This window comes from Lontra canadensis, unplaced genomic scaffold (genome assembly GCF_010015895.1).
Source record: "Lontra canadensis isolate GAN:19392208 unplaced genomic scaffold, GSC_riverotter_1.0 scaffold3, whole genome shotgun sequence".
Classification (NCBI taxonomy): Eukaryota; Metazoa; Chordata; class Mammalia; order Carnivora; family Mustelidae; genus Lontra; species Lontra canadensis.
The window spans coordinates 18,580,847-18,602,991 of NW_022630997.1; the positions used below are offsets into that span (position 1 = coordinate 18,580,847).

Here is a 22,145-nt window from a genome sequence, read left to right on the forward strand (position 1 = left end):
CTGCCGTGCCAGGTGATTGTACTGAGTTTACACGCGCAGGGGAGTGGGGGAGATTTATACCTACCTGACTGATAATCATTGGGTCTGACACCAGATATCAAAGAATATTGGAATGGGCTCCTAACGTGAGACCTACCGGGATAAGAAACCCCACAGTCTCAAGAAGCATCCTTGAGTTTCTTGGGGTGCAAATGAAATGTATACCCCACCAAACAGGGAGCAGACAGCCTCTCTCTGCTTGCATTGCCCCGTGGGCTTGAAGAAACTCAGGTCTGGTTTCCTCAGAGTTCCCAGGCTCACTGTGATCCTCCTAGAGTCCCTGGCAATCAGATCCAAGAGAGAGGAGACAGTGCTGGCTGTGTTCCCTTTACCCTGCACAGGAAAACCAGGGTGACTTACTCATAACCTCAAATTCGACTTTGAGGCTAGGTCCCAGGGCCAGTATTCTGACGAACCTCTCATCCCATTTATCTCTCTCAAAGACTAATAAAGCTATAGGCTGGCTTCCAGGACAAGGGTAGTTGGCCAGACCCAGACCCTATAAGAATTCACTCCCTTATGCTCTCCTTTGACTGCAGGCTGAGGTTCACTGCTATTGAGTGATGCTGGGCAGCTAGACCCTGGGGTGGGGGTGCACCCAGGCATAACTGTGGGGTGTGGCAGCCTTAGCCCATATTTCACACTGTACTTTGCTAAGTGGGGAGCGCTTGTGGGGGATGATGGAAAATGTCTCCACACCCCTACTGGTTAATTCGATTTCTTTCTCCTTCTGAAGATTATAAAGATGCTCAGAAGTGAGGGGAGGGAAAAGTTTAATGCCCCTTTTTAGTTAACCAGTTTTGAAGGAGAGATCAGTGTTACAAGTTTATGCCTGTCTCACTGATAAAATGGAAGGAGATATGGATAGAAAGAACTAGAGACAGGAAAGAAGGAAGGAAGGGAGGAAACCAGGTAACAGCTTCCCAAGATTTTTAAAATAATTTTCTTTTCAAAGAAAAAAGATCATCCATATTACGTGGGCTGGGGAGTCTCATGTAGCTCTTTGTCCCCCTGGCTTTTGGTCTTCTGAAAGAGCCAGAACAGGGCCAAATGTCTGGGTAACATTTAGAATCCTAGGAATTACCTCACCTTAAGCAATCCCTAATGTGATGGATGGAAATCTCCTTTAGAGAACCAAGATTTCCCTGGTCCTGTAGCTCATTCCTCTCCCATTCAGAGTTCTTGTTCTAAGAGGATGATGCTTCCTTCCTCAACCTTGCTTGAGATCTGTTGGCTTATATAAGTGTCATATGTACCAGGGCTTTACTTTTATCGAGCTTCAGTTCATGTTGGGCCATGCCTTGGGTAGGGACAGGTACTTCAACTTCATTTCAGCCTTCTGCTCGGCTAAGGTATAAATTACACTGTAAACCATTCCACTGTTTATACATGGAAATTACATTCTGGAACGTGATGGGTCTCAAATCTATTTCTTTGTGCTGTGTGAACTAGCCAGGACATGGGATTGCATCTGGGTAGTCATCCACTTGCTGGGTAATTTGGAGTAAGTCAATTCTTTAATTTCTCTGTGTTAAGATAGTATCTACCTTTCCTGTGCCAGGGATTGTGAGATCAAGGTTTAGGATCCTCTGGTAAATCCCAATAGAAAGCCCTCCATAAAAATCTTTTTTTATGATGAGAGAAAACACCCCATTTGGCTTGAAAATAGCCACGATGTAAACATGAATAGCTGAAAGCAACGCAAAATTCAGACCCGTGAACCAAAAAGAAATCTAGAGAAATAATTCGTTCTGGATCACGCTTACATCCCAATAAACACCATCCCTTCTAAGCGCAAGTACAATATCCCCACACAGGAAACAGCAAGAAGGTAAAGCACAGAAGGGGCAGAACAAACCAGCCAAGAGCCCTGTGGCAGCCGCCAGCACCAGCATGCACAGCCAACTGGAAGCCAGCTCTCCACCAGCTGAGACGTGTAATGAGGAAAGAGAAGCAGGTAAGCAACATACTGTGGCAGCCTGGGACTCACATCCTAAGACCTTGTGGGCATTTCCTATGGTACGGTAATGTAATACAGTAATGACAGACCTATGTCAGGTAGAGTAAAGGCCAGTGGGTGAATTATATCCTAGTGGAGAAGGAAAGGCTGAACCTGCACCAGAGCACCCAATCACCAGCCTTCATTCCCCAGCAGGTGACAGTAAATGGGGTCCCCTCCCCTCACAACTTTCCTCCCTGTCATTCGTCACTTGCACATGAGCAGAGAAGCAGCAGGAAACATTCCAAACACAGAAACGAGGCGCCTGTGCCGTAGGTACCTGGCAGGAGGCAGTGTTCCTGGCAGAGCATTACAAAGAGGCTGCCAACATTTGGGTTAGCCCCAGCCCAGCCTCAAAGTGCTTGGTCCAGGTCCCCAGAGTGGGCTGAGACAAGACTACGATGGGGACAGGTGGGAGAGTGGTTTGAGAGATACATACGAAAGACTGAGGATCCAGCCAGGCTTCCAACCTTCCGCACATCGTTATCTAAGGACAGAAGAATGTAGTTGAGAACACACACCTCCTTAAGGGAATGCCCCCTCCTCCACCACACCCGCAGCACCAATGAACTCTGCAAAAACCAGGCCATCAAATGGAAGTGTAAAAAGCAAAATAAACTTGTCTTTTCATACAGAAAAATACCACTATCCATCCCTGACACTTGATAACACTGCAGTTTACCACGGACTTCCATGAAGAGACTCTCCGATTAAGAAAGGACTTTCACACCCATTTTATGGAGGAGGAAACTAAAGTCTAGGGAGTTAAATGGCTTGTATAGAGAGTCCCTAAGAGGAGTCAGGACTTGAACCCAGATGTTCTCTTCCACCATATCCCACTGCTTCCCCAAGAAGCTCTGGCTTGGTGACTGGAATACCTGAGCAAGCAGTGGTCATGATGGCTGGGACTCCATAGTAGGTGAAAGCTCCATTCTCGAAGCGAAGGCCTTCCTTGCCAACCTCCACTTCCACTTTACCCTGGGGAAAGAAGGAAGTGTACAAGGGCGTGTGTGAGCACTTCCAGTGCTATTATTGACTACAACCCCAAGCACTTCTGTATGGTAACAAACAGGTGGACTTAAGTTCTTATCACAGGGAAATGTGAAGTCTGTTTAGATCCATTTCAAAGATAGAACCTTTGACTTCAGCAGTATGTTAGTTGCTTCGTTCAGAGAGGAGTGTCCCGTCCTGGCTAACCAACTCTCTTTGCATGCTCTGATGGCCCTTCCATGATGAATGTCCTGGCCCCAGCTAGCTCCTGGCCCCATAAACTGCCCCACCGGTTGAGAGAAAATCTGATTCTGTGCAGAGCTTGTGTATTTCATTGCCAGGAATAATGATCGTTAATGGCTAGCATGTAGTGTGTATCTGCGGGCCTGGTACTGTGTTCTATGCACTGCATAGATTCTCACTCACTCAGTCCTACCACCCTATGGAGCCCATACTGCTTTCATCCCCAGCTTCCAGGTGAATCAATTTGAGGCTCAGAGGGTCACATACCTTGGTAAAGGTTAGTTAGAACGTGGCAACACTGGCATTTTAAAGCCAGATCTTTCCCATTGCTGAACCTACACTCTTGCCACTACCTTTCAGTCCCTCTGACTTTTATTTGAAAATGGTTACGTTTACATGAAGCATAAGGTAGTAGGTTATATGAGTTCATGACATTATATAAACAATGGAATAGGACTCTTGTTGATTTTCAGCAGTGAAGACTGTGACTCCATTTTGGAGAAAGGAGAAAGGAGGCTCTGTGTTAGGATGGGTGTGAGACCCATTACAGGGTCAGAGCAGACAGGCTGTAGGTGGACAGTAAGCACAAAGAGGCTACTTCTAAGGTCACTGAGCTTAATTAAGATTTTAAGGCAATCACTGTATTTAGGGTTTGTAAGATTCTGTTGAGAAGAGATGGGCAATAGTAACAGAGCTAATGGTAGAGCCGGGCCAGGGAGCCAGCAGCATCACAAGCTAGAACCACATGTCACATGTATTTATGACAGTCCTATCCAGGCACCCAGGGTGGAAGGCGCTGGGACTTATTTGAGCACCGGGAAGATGCTACACCTCTTTCATTCAGTCATCTGTTCCCTCCCTGGTCCTCTTAAGGAGGAGAAGATTTGAGAGGCTGCAAAGGCTGAAATGTGGCAGTGAGAGTGGATGTGTTCCATGCACCCCCAGAGCAAGGAGCAGGTGGGAGTCAGATATGGTGAGACGCCAGAATGACAGACATGAGACAGGCCTGCAGGTTGGGAGGCATGGACTGTCACATTCCTGGGCAAGTCTGAGCAGACAAGGGGGCTTTGGGATTCTGCAGGATGACAGTTTTGGAAGTGTAGTCTCAGAACCCCTCTGTTGGAGAAGTCCCCACCCAACCCCACCATAAACACTGCTAACCAGTCAGACTAACTGCCCTCAAGATCCTGCCACTCTCGGGACAGTGGCCAGTCACATCTGGCCCTTCTGTGGGTCATTGACAAACACCCACCCCACCTGGCCCTGCCCTGAGGTAGCACGCTGAGGCTTCCAACCTGGCTGAGGAGGCCCAGCCCTTCCTCTCTATCCAGCCTGGAGATGCCCTCGTCCTGCCCTTGGAGGGTCTCTAACTCTCCCACTCACCTGCAGAAGCAGCACGAAGTAGTCTACGGGGCGGTTGCGCTGGTAGAGGTAGTGTTCTGGGGCTTTCTTGTTTTTCTCGTCAAACTTCAGCTCCTGGATCACATTGGGGTGTTTGAGGAGCCGGAGCAGGATCTTCTCCGAAAGGTACAGAGATTTAAAGGGCTCCACTTCTAGGGGAGATAGGGAGGCAGGACGGATTAGCAGCCGGGGGAGTCAGGATGGGCAAACCAGGCACGTGTCTACAGCCACCTCCATTCATGCTCTGGGGCACCGAGCTGGCAGGGCTCTAGTGAGTCTCAGGTGGAGTGGGGGGTGTGGAATTGTGCACCTCAGCTTCTCCCCATGCCCTCTGGGGATATGTGTCCCTGTGGTGGCACCCTGGAGAAAACAGGTCACCATTTTGGAAATGTTACTTTTGCTATTAATTTTCTTCTTGATGTTATTTAAAGTTGAGTGTGGCCTAAAAAAGAAGGCAGTTTTGCCACTTGAAACAACATGGATGAACCTGGAGAACATTATGCTAAATGAAATAAGCCAGACACATAAGGACAAATATGTATGATACCACCTATATGATGAATCTGAAATAGTCACATTGTGGGCGCCTCAGTGGCTCAGACGGTGGGTATCCGACTCTTGATTTTGGCTCAGGTCATGATTTCAGGGTTGTGAGACTGAACTCCTCATTGGGCTCTACGATGGGCCTGGAGCCTCCTTAAGATTCTCTTTCCCTCTCCTTCCGCCCCTTCCCCGCCCTTGTGCACACTCTCTATCTCAAAAAAAAATTTTTTTTAAAAGATTTATCTATTTATTTATTTATTTGACACAGAGAGAAAAAGCACAAGCAGGGGAGTACCAGGCAGAGGGATGAGGGAGAAGCAGGATCCCCGCTGAGCAGGGAACCCAATGCGGGACTCAATCCCAGGACCCCGGGATCATGACCTGAGACGTTCAACCAACTGAGCCACCCAGGCGTCCCTCTCTCAAAAAAATTTTTTAAAGTAATGAAACAAATCAGTCAAACTCAGAGAAGCTGAGAGTAGCACCCCAGTTAGCCAGGGCTAGTGGGAGGGGGACATGGGTGAGGTACTGGTCAAAGGGGGCAAAGTTTCAGTTATGCAGGAGGAGTAAGTCCCGGAGATCTCCTGCATAGCTTAGTGCCTGTAATTAGCAACAGTATATTGTATATGCAAAAATTTAATCTAAGATGGTAGATCTTATGTTAACATAGGAAAAATAGTAATAAAGAAAGAGGGTGGGAGGAAACTCTTAGAGGTGATGGATATGCTTATGGCAGCTTAGCTCCAAACTCCTCAAGTCATATATGTTAAATACATACCACTTTTCATATGTCAATCTTACCTCAATGAAATGGCTCAAGAAGAAAAAAAACAATGGTAAGAGGAGCATGGATAAGCAAGCCATGTGAACAACAAAGGCTTTATTGCTATCATCAAATGAAACACAGAGAATTTAATCTTATTGGTATGACATGTATCTGTTGAATGAAATGAAATTCCAAGTTAATACAGAGTTAATTACTTAAGTGATACGTTCCCCAAAATGTGAAGCCTTGTGGTATCACATTTTCATATTAACAATTATTATGTTATATTATTATGTTATGTCATGTTATGAACAGACACAGCTGTTTTGCTGTGACAGGCAGCCAGTAGTTAAATCTGTAATTAGGACTAGAAAACATGTTGAAAACTACTTTCAAGAAACTCCAATTTAGGGGCACCTAGGTGGCTCAGTGGGTTAAGCCTCGGCCTTCTTAGAAAAAAAAGAAACTCCAATTTAAAATTTTCTACTTCTTAGCACCTTGAACAGTCCTAACTGTGTCCTAACACTCCTAACACACTCAATAAATAGATGTTGGACTAACTGACAATTGAACTTAGTCATGGGTATTACTGTTCCAAGTCAGCACCTTAATTGGGCCTGGGTGAGAAGACTAGAAAGTTCAAAGACAAATAGTACCTTCTTTATAAGGGAAAGTTTGTATTTGGATCTTCATTTTTTTTTTCCTAAAGATTCCAAGATTTACAAGTGACTTCTGTATTTTAAGAACTTGTGTAGCTGGGGTGCCTGGGTGGCTCAGTGGGTAAGCCTCTGCCTTTGGCTCAGGTCATGATCTCAGGGTCCTGGCATTGAGCCCTGCATCAGGCTCTCGGCTCTGCAAGGAGCCTGCTTCCCCCTCTCTCTCTGCCTGCCTCTCTGCCTACTTGTGATCTCTCTCTCTGTCAAATAAATAACTAAAATATCTTAAATAAGAAAAGAAAAGAAAAGTCACTTTTTGGGGCACCTGGGTGGCTCAGGGGGTAAAAGCCTCTGCCTTCGGCTCAGGTCATGATCCCAGGGTCCTGGGATCGAGCCCCACATTGGCCTTTGCTCACTGGGGAGCCTGCTTCCCCCTCTCTCTGCCTGCCTCTCTGCCTACTTGTGATCTCTCTCTCTCTGTCAAATAAATAAATAAAATCTTAAAAATCAAAAAAACAAAAAACTTGTGTAGCTCACAAGCCTATGTGGTCCAGGGAGGGTACCAACCCCAGGCCTCCTTGCTGGGTAGGACAAGGCCTTTCCTTCCTCAGCAAATCCTCGGGAGGCACCCCAGCTCCAACAAGATGGAGCTCGGCCTTAGGCTCCTGCCAGAAAGCAAGGGGAGGAAGGGAAGAGAGCAGCAGTGGTTTCTTTAGCTCTTTCCTTGAGTAGAAGAGAGGAAAGCAGAGCTGAGTTGTACTCACTTCAGTCCTAGAAGATCAGGCCTGGGGCTGAACAGGACAGTATGTGGACTCCTGTGGCCTAACCTACCGCATCCCCTCTCCCTGGAACAGAGGTTCTCCATCTCTGCTGTGCACTGGAATTAGGTTGCGAGGTACTAACGTGATTGGTGTGTGGGTTTCACCTTCCAGATTCTGCTTTCCTTGTCTGGGGAGGAGACGCAGGCAGGGGGTGGGGGCAGAGTCATACCTGTGGCCATGAAGCGGTGTGTGGCCAGCAGAAGCTGGGGAGAGATCTTCACCCTCATCTCCGAGTCAGAAAGCTTGAATAGGGAAAAGTCGTGCCGCTTCCTCTCCCTGTGTGGAACCCTCTGCTTTTTCCGGTTGTCAGCTGCAGGGTCACAAAGTGGAGATATCAGAATCAGTCTTCCCACAGTCATATGGGAGATAGATCCTTTGGGATCCCATGAATTTCTGCAACATGTCAACTGTAGGTGACCTCACAACTTCTCTTTCCTGGGGAGCAGAAGGATGCTACTAAAGGGTAGAAGGTGGGAGATGTTGCCAGGTCTCAGGGCTATTTACACTGAGGTGGTGTGGAGTGGAAAAGGGGAAAGGCTGGCCTGGCGCCCCTGAGGGCAGGTTTCTGGTGGTGGCTCCCCTCCTTACCAGCTGTGAAACCTCTCTGGGCACCAGAGTGTGTGCTCATTTTCATCTACACAATGAGGTTCATAAGTAGCAATAATGCTTCTGCTCATCCCCTGTAGTTATTCTGAGACTCTGAGCAGAACCACCTGTAAAGTGCCTACTAAATGGCATTTGTGCCTGAGGGACTAACTTTCTCAGCATCAGGGGAGCCAGGAGGTTTCCGTCTCTTGTCCTTCTCCTGTCCCCAGAGCTGGGTTCACCAGGTCTCTTCCTGCTGATTTAAACCACGCCGTGGGCAGTATCTGAGGCATGTCACCCAAGGAACCTGGGTGGTCACCTCCTCTTCCACTCACAATTCTCCCAGGCAGAGGATTGGGGAAAAAAATCTAGGGAAGAAGAAAGGAGAAGGAATGGGCACAGCCCTGTAACTTACAAAGTCGGGTTCTCTAGGCGGGGGCCCTCAGGCAGAACCTAGGGGAACTTTAGATGGCCTGAGATACTGATGAAGAAAGTCTGCCCTTTCCAATTTAACTTTTTCTCCCTTCTTTTTTTAAAGCTTGTTCTAAAAAAATATTTTCTTACGGGTAGGGGGAATGTTTTCCTTGGTCGGGTGTCTTTTGCTTTCCCTTAGTTTTGAATAAGATTTTGAAACGTCTTGCCTACTTCACAGTGCTAAGGGGAGCAGAGAAAGGGATTTGGGTTTTCTCCAGACTTGGCCTGGAGACAAACAGGGCTGGGGGGAATTTCAGTGCAGACTGAGTGGACACAGTGGACACCGAGGGGAATGAATCCTAGGAACAAGGAACCGGGCCCCTAGAATCTGGCTCCCTGGTATTCTCCTCGTTTTGGAGCTCACTTCAGCTCCACTGTTTGGGTTTCCCTCTAGAAGACAGAAGGTGCCCTTCTATGGTACTGAGGTCTTGTGGGTCTATCTTGGAATCTGAGCTGCTGCTTTAACACCCCTTTTGCTCAGGTAGCAACAGTGGCAAGAGGCAGACCCAGCTGTCCTATGGGTCAGGGTCAAGTGAGAAGAAACACCATATTCCTGGCTCCTTGGCCTTCTCACAGCTCTTAAGGAATCATACCAGCAGCTTATTTATAAAGGGCAGGAAAGCCCTAATCCTCTCCTTCAGAAAGAGGATTGCTCAGCAAGAGAGCAGCAGATACTTGTGTGGGATCAATTCTTTTGCTCTCACTGGTGAGCAGCCCTCTGCTTTATAGGGCATGTTTGCCTAAATATCCCCTCTCCCTCCTCTACCAGAATGCCACTTAACATTTCACCATTGGAGAACCATTCCTCATTTCCATCTTCATTCTTATTATTTTAATAGGAATTAAGGTGGTTAAATGCTGGAGGGGGAGCACATTTATTTATTTATTTATTTATTTAAAATATTTTCAGTGTTCCAAGATTCATTGAGAGCATGTTCATTTAGAATACCATCACTACTCTCAGCCATGAACAGTGTAGTGTGACTGCCTTCCCCAACAGATCTACTGAGATAGATGGGAATTCTAAATCAGAGCGTGGGCAGGGGTGGGGTAAGAAGGAAATGGAGGTGGGGTATAGAAGTTAACCCCTGTTTGAAGAAATTGGGCCTGGCCAGGATATCAGAGCAATACCAGATACTGTGACACTCTTACTCTATTTTGTCAGGGCCTGATCCATCTTTGGGGTTTGATCTCTTCTAAAGGGACGGCAGTCTTTCTGCACCACTCACTGCCTTCCAGCATTAAAGTTCTTTGTACTGGGAGCTGGTTTCTGAATGGCTGCTTCTAGCAAACTAAGGACAGGGGTCTTGATGGAATGAGTTATCTGAGGTAGGGAAAAGGGACTGCTGTCTCAAGAAGTGAAATCCAGAGGAGGAAACACTTCTGGCCTAGGGACTCCCATAGATTTAGATAACACTCTCATCCCACAGACAAAGCAAGCCTTTGTAATGTTTGCAAGCAAAGCTTTGATAAGGCTCAGTAATGAAAGCAGTCCTTGTCTGCATCGAGTCCATATTGTTCTTGAGAGCGGGTGTGGGTAGGAGGGCAGGGGTGGGAAGGGAGAATGAGAAACCGGGCTGTGGGGCTGGAAAAGCGGGAGGGAGAAGAGCAGCATCGAAGAAGGAGGTATTTAAGGCTTTGGCTTAGGCTGTGTGTGGGCAGTCTCACGTCAGTCCCTGCCGCGCGCTGGTGCTGTGGTGTGGACCGACTGTGAGGGCAGCCCCAGGGACAGCTGGGGTCTGCGTTTAGATGGATGAAGAGACAAAACCAAAACAAACCAACACGGGTTGGGGGGAGGGAGGGAAACAAGGGCAGAGTGGCCACCCAAGGCACATTTACTGTCTTTTACTTCCTTTTCCATCCTAAGGCCAGGAGGTCTCCTTTTCACTCTTGGCTTAGTTCCCACAGGTTCCCTCCTGACAAACATTTAGCTAGCATGTTCTCAGTGACTCAGAGTGACTCAAGCCAGGTGCCAGCACCTAACATTTGGGGGCTGACTCAGTAATGCATCGGCTTGTCCCAACATCCTTTCACACAGTATGTCAAACTAAGCCAGCTCTGAGAATCTCAGAAGAAATGGGATGACCTTGGACAGGAGCCAAGGCCATGTACTTACTGTAGAGGTCAGTTTCATCCAGGATCTCCGACTTAATGATCTCCTCTATGATGTCCTCCAGGGTGACAATTCCCATTACCTCATAGAAGGGGTCTCCTTCTCCCTCATTGTTCACCCGCTGGACAATGGCCAGGTGAGATTTTCCTAGAGAACAAAGCAAGTTCCAGTTAAGGATCTGGAATATTTTTAGAAATCTTTCCTTACGAGAAAATTATACAAAGTTGCTCTGTGGCTAATCTTGGGACTGAACTCATCTGAGGACCTACTTAATATATGAAGTTTGTGTATAAGCTCCTACAAATGCAAATCTTATGCTTTCTTTAAAAAAGATTTTATTTACTTATTTGAGAGCGAGAGAGAACACAAGCAATCAGAAGGAGGGGCAGAGGGAGAGGGAGAAGCAGACTCCCTGCTGAGCAGGGAGCTGGGCATGGGGCTCTATCCCAGGACCCTGGGATCATGACTTGAGCCGAAGGCAGATGCTTAACCAACTGAGCCACCCAGGCACATCCAAACCTTATACTTTTATATCTCTTTCTTTTCTAGAGAGATTAATTACCTAATAAACACAAAGCCAGTTAACTTTTTTCTTTTAGCTTTCACATATTAACAAGTACATCTAAGCTGAAGGAGGATGAATAATTTTTTTTTTAATTTGTACCTGCTAACATGTGCTTACAGATGACAAAAGACTAGTATAACAGCACTCTTGGAAAAGTGATTTCTTAAAATTATTTTCTGTAATTGGATAATTTCTATAGTGTGGAGCTCAGAATATATATAATAGAGCCATATTTCTGCCACTAAGAGATTAGTTCATATAATGGGATTAAATAAATGAACATTTTATGATGCTTCACAGAGGGCCATACCCTCTGTGTGAAAATCAACCATTGGTCTACACTTCATAAGGTCAGTTTGAGGATATCCACTCTGTGAGCACTAGGGAATAGAGATGTTAAGTCCTAACTGTATAATATTCAAGACAATACACTTACATAATCTATTAGAAATATTTTGTAATTCACAATCAGCCTTTCTGATCTCCTCAAATGCCTACAGAGATCTATCAGACAAATGAAGGAAGTTGTTCTTTGTTGGGTACCGACTGAAATAGGAATCAGAAATCGCATAACATCAGAAACCAGCTGTGCTCATGACACACAGACCTGAGGTCCATCTTCTCTCAAAAAGGTTGCCCTTTAAGAGACCCATCTCCCTGTACCCCTCTTGGCCTCCGAAGGGTTGGCTCCCAGTGAAGCCAGTCTTGAGACATGGACAATATAGTCACTCCTTCCCACCACAGCACTTTGTACAGATCTCTCTTTGGCATTTATAACAACAATAATAGCCATTATTATTATCATTATTATCATCATCAGCATCATCATCACAGCTACAATTTGCTATACCTTCTCCAGGAGCCAGGCATAATTTCACCATACTATTGTGATTTCCCCTCCTATAATGGCAAGCTCTCTGAGGGGCAATAGCTATGTTCTACTTAACCTCCATTTCCCCAGAATCTAAGCATAGCACATGGCCCAGAGTAAGAGCTCCATAGCTAGTGGGTGACAAATGGATATCCATAAGCAAAGGAATGAAGCTGGATGCCTACCTCGCATTGTACACAAAAGTTAACTCAAAATGGATCAAATGCCTAAATGTATGAGTGAAAACTATAAAACTCTTAGAAGAAAACGTAGGAGTAAATCTTTGTGACCTTGGAGTAGAAAATATTTTTTATATTTTCTATATTTATATTTTCTATATTATATTTATAAGACACCACTAGCACAAGCAACCAAGAAAAAAATAGATCAACTGGACTTTAGAATGCTTTGAGAACGTATTTAATGGACTACCAGCAAATCCTATATCTGATAGGGAGCTTGTATCCAGAATATATAAAGAAAATTTACAACTCATAAAAACACAACTTAATGAAAAAGTGGGCAAAAAATGGAACTAGACAGTTATTGAGGAAGATATACAAGTGGCCAATAAGCACACGAAGAGATGCTTAGCATCTTCATCATTAGGGAAATGCAAATCAGAACCCTAAGGAGATACCACGTCACACCCACCAGAACAGCAATAATAAAAAAGTTAGTAACAAACGTTGATACGGATGTGGATAAACTGGAACCCTTAGACATTGTTGGTGGGATTATAAAATGAATTACCTGCTTTGGAAAAGTTTTGTGGTTTCTCAAAATATTAAAAGTAATTTATCATATGATTCAGTAATTCTACTGAATCCATATATGGGTGTATACCCATACTTTGGTAAACCCCATGCAAACTGAAAGCATATGTCCTCCCCAAAATGTGTACAGAAAGGCTCATATTATTTTTTTTTAGGTTCATATTATTCTTAATAGCTAAACCATCAAAACAATCCAAAAGGGCATCAACTGATGAAAGGATGAATAATATGTGGTATATCCAGACAATGCAATATTATCTGGCCATAAAAAGGGAATGAAGTAGGGGTACATGCTACAACATAGACAAACTCTGAAAACATTATACTGAATGAAAGAAGATAGACCCAAGAAGACACACCTTGTATGATTCCATTTACATGAAATGTCCAGAATAGGCTAATCTATACAGAAAGAAAGTAGATTAGTGATTGCCAGGAGCTAGGGGAAGAAAGGGATGGGGAAAAACTACGGGGTTTCTTTTGGAGCTGATGAAATGTTCTAGAATTGGATAGTGATGGTTGCACAACTGATGGCCCACTGAATTGTATACCTTAAAAAGGTGAATTTTATGGTATTTGAATTTTATCTCAATAAAGTTGTTATTAAAGCCAATTGGAAAAAAAAAAAAAAAGAACCAGTGCTTGAATGAGCAGGAAGTCAGTGGGTGCGTAAAAATAGGACTGGTTTCATAAAAAGAGAATAGGTTGAAATACAAGAGCAATACTGGTTTGGACACAGGTGGTGATGCTGGTCAAATGCTAGTTTAGAGCACTTGTCATTTTGTGCTCTAGGATGTGGCAGAGACCAAAAAGCAGACAGAGGTGAGGCCATCAGGAGAATAGGAATGGGGGAGAGGGCACCATCTTGTCAATTTCTGTGGTGGTGGAGAAGGCAAGCAGGGATGAGGGTTTGTCACAGTTGGGAAGAAAGAATCTAAGAACAAAGATCTCTTTAAGACATAATGAGGCAAGAGGTAATGTTTTACATAGAAAACTTGTGAATGCTACTGCTTTATGAGGTACTATGTCCTTGGACCACACTACTGTGGCACTGAACACCAACAGATGGGAAATTTGGGAGCTGAGTTGAACGATCCAGACACAGGGGATTTTATGGCAATGTACTTTCTAAAAGTTAAGGCTACATTTGTCTCTGTTGTAAAGAGTATATTTTATTCTGGGTTTACTGGTGTTCTACTTTTGAACTAACTATAGACACTCTGTCCTCTGGCTTAAATCCCTGCCATGTTCCTGGTATCCGGTCTCAGCAGAAGCCCCAACTCTATCCTGATGGTTTGACTTGCCAACATGCCTTTCCTGGCATCTGGCAGCTGTGAGCTCCTTAAGCCTTGGTTTGCTTCCCTCCAGCCTGGACTAATTTCTCTCAGTCTCTGATTTAGAGTCTATAACTTTAATGCTGTCCACACCCTACTGAGACACTCCTATGGCCAGAGTCTTGCTTGGACCACCTCATTAGGATGTTTTGATTGGAACTCAGTCCTCAATGGGGTCAGTTACACTTATCTGGGATTAAGTCATATTATAGCCCTCCATTAAACATAAGACCCTCCAAGGCCAATCCCTTGGAATGCATTTTACTAGTTCAATGGTTGACAACACTGGAGGTACGATAGGATCATCTGAGAAGCTTTGATGGTCTAAAGACTATATCCCAGGGTGCCTGAGTGGCTCAGTGGGTTAAAGCTTCTGCCTTCAGCTCGGGTCATGATCCCAGGGTCCTGGGATTGAGCCCTGCATCAGGCTCTCTGCTCGGCGGGGAGCCTGCTTCCTCCTCTCTCTCTGCATGCCTCTCTGACTACTTGTGATCTCTATCAAATAAATAAATAAAATCTTTTAAAAAAAATTAAAGACTGGATCCCACACACAGAGATCCTGATGTCAACCATTTGGGGTGGGGCCATGGCATCAATAGTTTAGAACATTCCCCAGGGGATGCTAATGCTCAGCCAAAGCTGAGAACTACTACTTGGTTTATAGTCACGGTTCTCAAAGTGTGCTCCCTGGACCAGCAGCATCAGCAGCACTAGAGAACTTAGTTAGAAATGCTAATTCTCAGGGCCCACCCCACCCCTAGTAAATCAGAATCTCAGGGGTTGTGCCCAGTGATCTGTGATTTTAATAAGCTCAACAGCTAGCTTAGATGCAGGCTAAAGTTTGAAAACCACTGGTTTATGGGTAGTCTCTGGCACTCTGGTTATTTGTCGAATGACTTACTAATGAGGAAGAAAAACAAGCACTGAGATGTCTAGTAAAATCCTGGTCCCTTTGGTGCACCTGGTTTAAGTTGCCAGATGCTAAGTACTTAAGACAGAAAAGAACCTCCTGGAACAAAGGGTAGCTGTAGTAGCAAGCTGATGTGTGTGCTCTCCCATATGTGTGGTGGTTATGGCATTTGGTTTGACACTGGGCAGAGAGTGAGTGTTGATTGTTTAACGCTGTGCTTGAAAAGGGGTTTCTTATAGCTTTTGTACCAATCACCTCTGAGACAAGCTTGAGGTACTGCAGTATCGGTTAGGTTCTTGGTATGCCTCACTCAGATCAATAAAATTTCCCACTACTGAAAATCAAACCAGTCACTTCTCTTGTCCCCCAAATCCAAAGGATGGTTCTAGTACTGGTTTCTGGAAGTAACCTATCTCATCACCACAGGCATCAACACACCCAAACTGCACGTCACATTTCTTAGAAGGGCAACTAGGTTTTTCAAGCATTGCTTTTAAAGCAATGGTTCTCAACTGGGTTGATTCACTGTCCCCACCCCCCCCCCCCCCCCCCCCCCCGGCCAGGGGACATTTGACAATGCCTGGAGACAAATTTGGGTTTTCACACTTGGGGTGGGGAATGCTACTGCAATCTAATGGGATATATTAGAGCATCAGTAAGTAAGTCAATAAGAGGTGGCAATACCACAACTATATTTTAGTGTTGGAAGAAGTGGAAATATTCCCTAAGGGTTTTTAGTAAATATAGCATCTAGATGGTTTAGGCACATCACAGAGAAGACCTCCTAAGACCTTTGTTAGCATATGTCTTGGAAAAAAAAAAGAGGGCAAATAATTGATTTGCTTCCTTTCTCTTTCAAAAATAGCTACAGCACTTTGCTAAGGTAACTGTTCCCAAGATAAAATTTAGAAGCTAAGACAAAAGCATAATTGCTTGGAAACAGAGAACTAAGGAAAGCAGAAATCATTTTGTGGTTTTATGGGTTTTGCTTCTCTTATGACCTTCACCTTGTGAAATACATTGACATTTGCTATCTTTTTATTCTCCCTGGTGTCCCTGCAGCATCTCTCATTCATTTAGTAGGCAGCACTGAGTGCCTCTTCTTTCTTACTTTGGCCTTGGGAACCCTCTACCCGGAGTGTCTGAACTCCAGTGTGTTCCTGGAAGCAGCAGCACTGAGCCTCACCTGGGCACTTGTTCAAAATGCCGGTTCTCAGGTACCACCTCTGACACACAGAATCAGGACTTGGTGAGGGAGGTGTGGCCCACACAGCTGTTTCAGTGATATCCCAGGTGACTCATGCACACTGACGTTTGAGAAGCACTACTTCTGACACCTGCTACTCCACGTGGAACCCACGGATGAAGACTTGGCATTACTGGGAGGCTCAAGAGAGCCGTGGCAGCTCAGCCCCATCCCTGCCATCTGAGTCAGAATCTGCATGTCCTCAGAATTTTCAGGTGGTTCTTATGCACTTCTGGGTCTGAGAAGAACTGGTCAGGACCCTGGTTTTCTTCCCACCCTTATGACTGACACGTTTCTGTTTCCACTGTGGATTCCTTCAAACTCACCTAAAGGTAAATACATCTCAAAGGCTCTAGCTCAGATTCTTAACCCTGGCTGCAAGTGGGAGTCACCTGGGGAGCTTTAAAACCTGTTGATTACCTGTGTGCCACTTGCAGAAGTTCTGATCTAACTGGCCTGGGGTACAGTCCAGGCACTGCGATGTTTAAAGCTTCTTCAGGTGACTCTACTGCACAGTTAAGAGCCTCTTCTCCAGTCCTTGATCCTCTGCTCCCCTTTTCTTGATTACAGATCCCAGTAGAGCCCATCACTTTAAATATCACCCCTACCTCGCCCCTGAGGACTAAATTTATATGCCAGCATCAGTGTCTAGTTTGACTTCCCATCTTGTTTTTTTTTTTTTTTTAATAGATTCTATTTATTTATTTGAAAGACAGACAGCAAGAGAGGGGATACAGGTAGGAGGAGTGGGAAAGGAGAAGCAGGCTCCCTGTTGAGCAGGGAGCCTAATGTGGTGCTCAATCCAGATCATGACCTGAGCCGAAGGCAGACGCTTAACGACTGAGCCACCCAGGCACTCCTTTCCCATCCGGTTTTAAACATTTTGCCTGAGTATTCTCCTTGTCTTGTCAGAATCACTTATCACAATAGGATCACATGATTTTCAAGGGCCACTATCCTCGTTCTTCTTGCCCCTTCACTATAGTAAGTGGTACTATCAACCTTCTAGTTACTCAGGGTCATCACTCAGGAGTTACTTTTTACTTTCTTTTCCTTTGTTCCTACTAGGAAACAAAATCCCCACATGCTTGCAATTCCTCTTTTCTTCCTTCATTTCATCAACAAGTATTTATTAAGTGCCTACTATGTACCAAGCACTGTTCTAGAAATTCAGCAATAAACACTATGGACAAAATCATTTCCCTTCTGTAGCTTACATTCTAGTAACTTGGGATGAGAGATAATAAGCCAGATAAATATGTAAAATCTGCATCATAGTTCTAAGAGGAAAAGGCAATGAGGAAGTATGTGAGTGTTACAATTTTAGGTAAGGGAGGGCAGGGGTGAACTCCCCAAGAAGGTGGTATTTGAGTAAAGATCTCAAGGCAGTGGGGTGGGGAGCCCTGTGGGTATCTCAGGGACAACTTTTGCAATAGAACAAGAAGCAAAGGTCCTTAGTATTATTGGTGTGCTTAAGGAATAGCAAGGATGCCAGGAGGGTGGCTGCTGGGTGTGGGAGAGGACAGTAGTAAGAGTCAAGATCAGGGAAGTAAGAGGTGGTTGGTGCATGTGTGAAAAAGCCTGGAAGGCCTTTGTTAGGACTTGGTTCTCTGAGCGAGATGAAGCCATTGTACAGTTTCTTGTGTGCATGTCTGTGTGTGTGTATGTTTTTTTTTTTTTTTGACAAAAGAGTGATGTGATCTGACTTATGTTTTAAAAGACTCTTTCTAGCTGTTGTCTTAAGAATGGATACAAAGTGGGCAGAGGTGGAAGGAAGCGCAGAGACCTCATATGAAGCTCTGGCAGTCATTTAAGTGAGAAATGGATGGTGGCTTGGATGGTAGGTAGCAGGGGAAGTGGTGAGATGTAAGCAGACTCTCTAGACCTGTTGAAAGCAGAGCCTACATGAGGGATTGGATGTGGAACAAGAGCAAAAGAGAATTTTGGGCCCAAGTAGCAACAAGAATGAAACTGCAATTTACAGAGTTTGGAAATATTATGCGAGGAGTCAGTTTGACATCCACAGCAGAAGGTCAGTTTTGGACAGTTGAAGTTTGGGATGTCTTTCAGACCTCCAAGTGGAATGTCAAGTATAAGCTGGGAATATAAGTCCAGAGTTGATTATAACTTTGGGAGAATGAATAAAATAATCATGGGGGTGAGACTAGACAAAGAGATCCATTTCTGAGCCCTGGGGTGTTCCATAATTTAGAGGTCATAGAACATTCATGCAACAAATACTTGAGCATCTGATATGGGTAGGCCCTGCTCCAAGTGCTTGAGGATATATCAGTGAATATGATGTAGGAGGAACCAGTAAAGGAGCCTGAGAAGGAATGTCTAGAAGGTAATGAAATCTCAGAGGTTTTCTCCATTCCAGTTGCAAGTGCACAGTCCTTAATTTCCATGTCCTCATCACATCTTGGACAATTGCCCAGATACCCTAACCAGTCCTCCTTTTGGTCTCTCCAGCTCCAATCCATTCTATCCACCAAAACTAGACTGATTGCCTCCAAACAGCATTCATGAGCTTATTCCCCACTTCAGTAACATGTACCAGTTACCAGGAAGGATCATTTCTGAAGTCTTCTCACTATCATTAAAGGCCTCCATGGTTTTTTCAGTATATACCTTGCCTTCTTTCCCACTACTCTACCAAAATGGATTGTGTTTATTCCCCAAACAATAATTGGTCCAAGGATATTCAGTTAATAAATGGTAGAGTCCATATTCGAACTCAGGGAGCTGAATAGGACCCACCCACCTGGGGTTTGGGGAAAGCTTCAAGACAACTAAATGAGACTGGATCCTTGAGCTTCAGTCTTCTCAGACTCAGAGCTGGTCTTAGAGGCAGCCCGTGGGGCTAGTTTGTCTCTCTCTAGGTTCAGGCTAAACATAACCAGGATCCTCAGCTTAAAAAAATCGCTGTGATGACCCAGAGTGATCTGGCTAAGCTTTGACTGATGGTGACTTCTGCAGGCCATGAACGAACCTCAGACATGAGGAAAGACACTGAAAGGCAAATAGGCCTTGCCTAAGTTTTCTAAAGATCAAACGGTTCTGGGCCAGTCCAGAGGGAGGAGGAGAGAGATATGGCACTCAGGGGCTCTATGTAAGTAAGCCAGACTCTGGAGGTGACCTTAAAACCTATCCTTTTGACAGTTCTTATTCTGGTAAAGATAGCCGACAGCTACTCCAGCATTCTCCCTGGTTCTGATCTGAACCAAGCTGACTCCTTTGAGCCCAGGTCAACATTCACCCCATTTTCCACTTTTTGTCCTAGGAGTAACTGCCATACCTATTGGTGCACACATTAACCTCTAGTCTTCATCATATCTCTGCCAATTGGGGATTGTTACTACTAAGATATGAATGAGAAAATGGAGACTCAGAAATAGTCACTGTCCAAAGTAAATAGCTCTCACTTCTGTTTATTATGTCCAGTCACATTTACATGGGGTGGATCCGAGAATGCACCTGTTATACTAAATGATTAACTAGATACAATAGGTGTCATTAGATCAGTAAGGTAGGAGGCCAATGGTGGAGTGTCCTGAATGTGGTATAGTATACAGGCATTATTGTTAGCCTTTGCAGTAAACTTAAAATATAGTATCATTATTCCCACTTGGGGAAGGGAGATAAGCCTCAGTCAGAGTGGTAGAATCACCTGCCCTAGTACACAACTAGTAAACAAAGAGGCTGGGATCTGAGCCCATGTGTCCAGGATTTGGTCTGTGGCTCCATGGCCTGAGGCAGCAAGTCATAGATGTGGCTTCTGATTCTGCCTCAGTCACTAAAATTGAGCAGGACACTTATGTCTCCAGATTGCAGGTGCCCATATACGATAAGGGAAAAAATACTACCGACCTCACAAGCATGGTGGTACAAAATAAGTTAACTGTTTGGGGAAGTTCTTTGCAAATGTAAAGATTAACTATAAGGGATTATCATTGCTATTTTTATTATTTGTCTTTTCTGGGCCTCAGTTTCCTCCACCTTAAAATTAAAAGATGGGACCGGGTGACCTCCAAGGAGCCTTTTCTGGCAAAATTCTCTACTTTGGGGGTGGGGGGGTGCAGAGGGGGAGAGAGAGAATCTTAAGCAGGCTCCACACCTGAGATCACGACCTGAGCAGAAGTCAAGAGTCAGACACTTAACGAACTGAGCCACCCAGGCACCCCTAAAATTCTCTACTTTTAGAAGTCTAAATACTTCTGGGCTACATTAAAACAGTTTGGTTTTATAGGATGATTCTTGGTGATGATACACCAGAATTTTAACAGGGCTCACAGTTATAGCCTGTTGTGCTTACAAAGGGTTGTGAACTCCTAATGTTTATTTCTTAGTATTGAAGAATTCTGTTGGAATAAGATAAGAAAAAGATGCCATGACACATGCTAGATTTCTTTTTTATATATATAATCAAATCAAATTACTTTGTATCAAATCAGGAAGAGAGACACAAAAATGTTACCCTACTTACCAGTCCTGTAGCCACCACCTTGATTTGGGAAGACAAAACAGTCCTTTTCTCTATTAAAAAAAGGCTCGGGGTGCCTGGGTGGCTCAGTGGGTTAAAGCTTCTGCCTTCGGTTCAGGTCATGATCCCAGGGTCCTGGGATCGAGCCCCGCATCAGGCTTCACTGCTCAGCGGGGAGCCTGCTTCCCGCCCCCCTCGCCTGCCTCTCTGCCTACTTGTGATCTCTCTCTGTCAAATAAATAAAATCTTAAAAAAAAAAAAAGGCTCTACTTTGTAGTAATTACCTCGTTCTACTTCACCCAAAAAAAGAATAATCATTACACACCTCATAAAAAAATTCCTTGAGCCACTAAAAGGCAGTTATTGAAAAGCCAACTGTGTCACCCAGAACACCATGGTAACCAGTTATCACCAGGGCATGAAAAAAATAGTTGTTAATCACTAGGAACTGAGCTGGTTGGCAATTTGGCTTGCTAAGCAACACTGCAAAAATAGCAGAGTAACGACCCATTATCTGGAGATCTGAATTTGCACAGCTCTAAATCTGGTCCCAGAAGGAACTACCCCAGGACCATACACCCAGCCCATGCCCTAGGCTCCCTATCAAAGCCTAATTAATCATTTATTCACCAAATATTTATTGAAGTTTATTGTATACCAGACACACAATTCCCAACATGCATATTTACTTGATTTCTCAGTTCAGTAGAGGCTGTGAAAGACACACAGAAAAGAGTGGTTTTGTGATGAGTGAGGTGGGGGGAGAGGCTTGCTCGAGGCCAACTCAGAGAGAACTAGCAGCTGATAACCAGAGGACCGAAAAAAATAGACAACAAATGGCTTGATAACACAGCATAAAATAACTACATTCTCATGACCACCCTCCTGCGTCATCAAGAAAAAGATTAAGTTATATTTAGGATCCTTTCCTAAGGAAGGCAGGAATGGGCATAAAACATTTTAGAAATATCACCACCAAAAATGGTTAAAATATATAGCTTTGGCCTTTGGAGAGAACAGAAATTATGTTTGACAAATATCTCATTCTGCCTAGTTCCCTATTTTGCTGGAAGAAAAGCAGCATGAAGATCATTGCCTTGCCAGCATTCAAGTGTGGCTGGCGTTGGCTTCCTTTCTGCCTTTATTCTTCTCGTTCAGTCTCCTTTCATAATTTGTCAGAATCCTTCTCCTCTCACTTCCTCAGAGAAGTTTTCCCAGATCCTTCTAGGGAATTTCTCCCTTGGGCCTTCCCCACAGATGTCTGGATGCACTTGCCTGTCCACCAGGCTGCTCAGAGCCCTTTCCATCAAGGCCCTTCCTGCTTTCACAC

At 44.6% G+C, this 22,145-nt stretch overlaps 1 protein-coding gene across 2 annotated transcripts in view; it reads right to left on the reverse strand.

Annotated features, from left to right (window-relative positions):
* Positions 1 to 22,145, reverse strand: part of CNNM1 (cyclin and CBS domain divalent metal cation transport mediator 1) — a 55,667-nt gene that overhangs the window by 23,025 nt on the left and 10,497 nt on the right. For both annotated transcript variants that reach the window (XM_032882597.1, XM_032882606.1), the window contains exons 2-6: positions 10,634 to 10,777; positions 7,628 to 7,768; positions 4,655 to 4,824; positions 2,917 to 3,016; positions 2,478 to 2,525 (exon numbers count right to left, since the gene is read on the reverse strand). In XM_032882597.1, the coding sequence (XP_032738488.1) occupies positions 2,478 to 2,525; positions 2,917 to 3,016; positions 4,655 to 4,824; positions 7,628 to 7,768; positions 10,634 to 10,777 (603 nt within the window). The remainder of the gene's footprint in view (positions 1 to 2,477; positions 2,526 to 2,916; positions 3,017 to 4,654; positions 4,825 to 7,627; positions 7,769 to 10,633; positions 10,778 to 22,145) is intronic.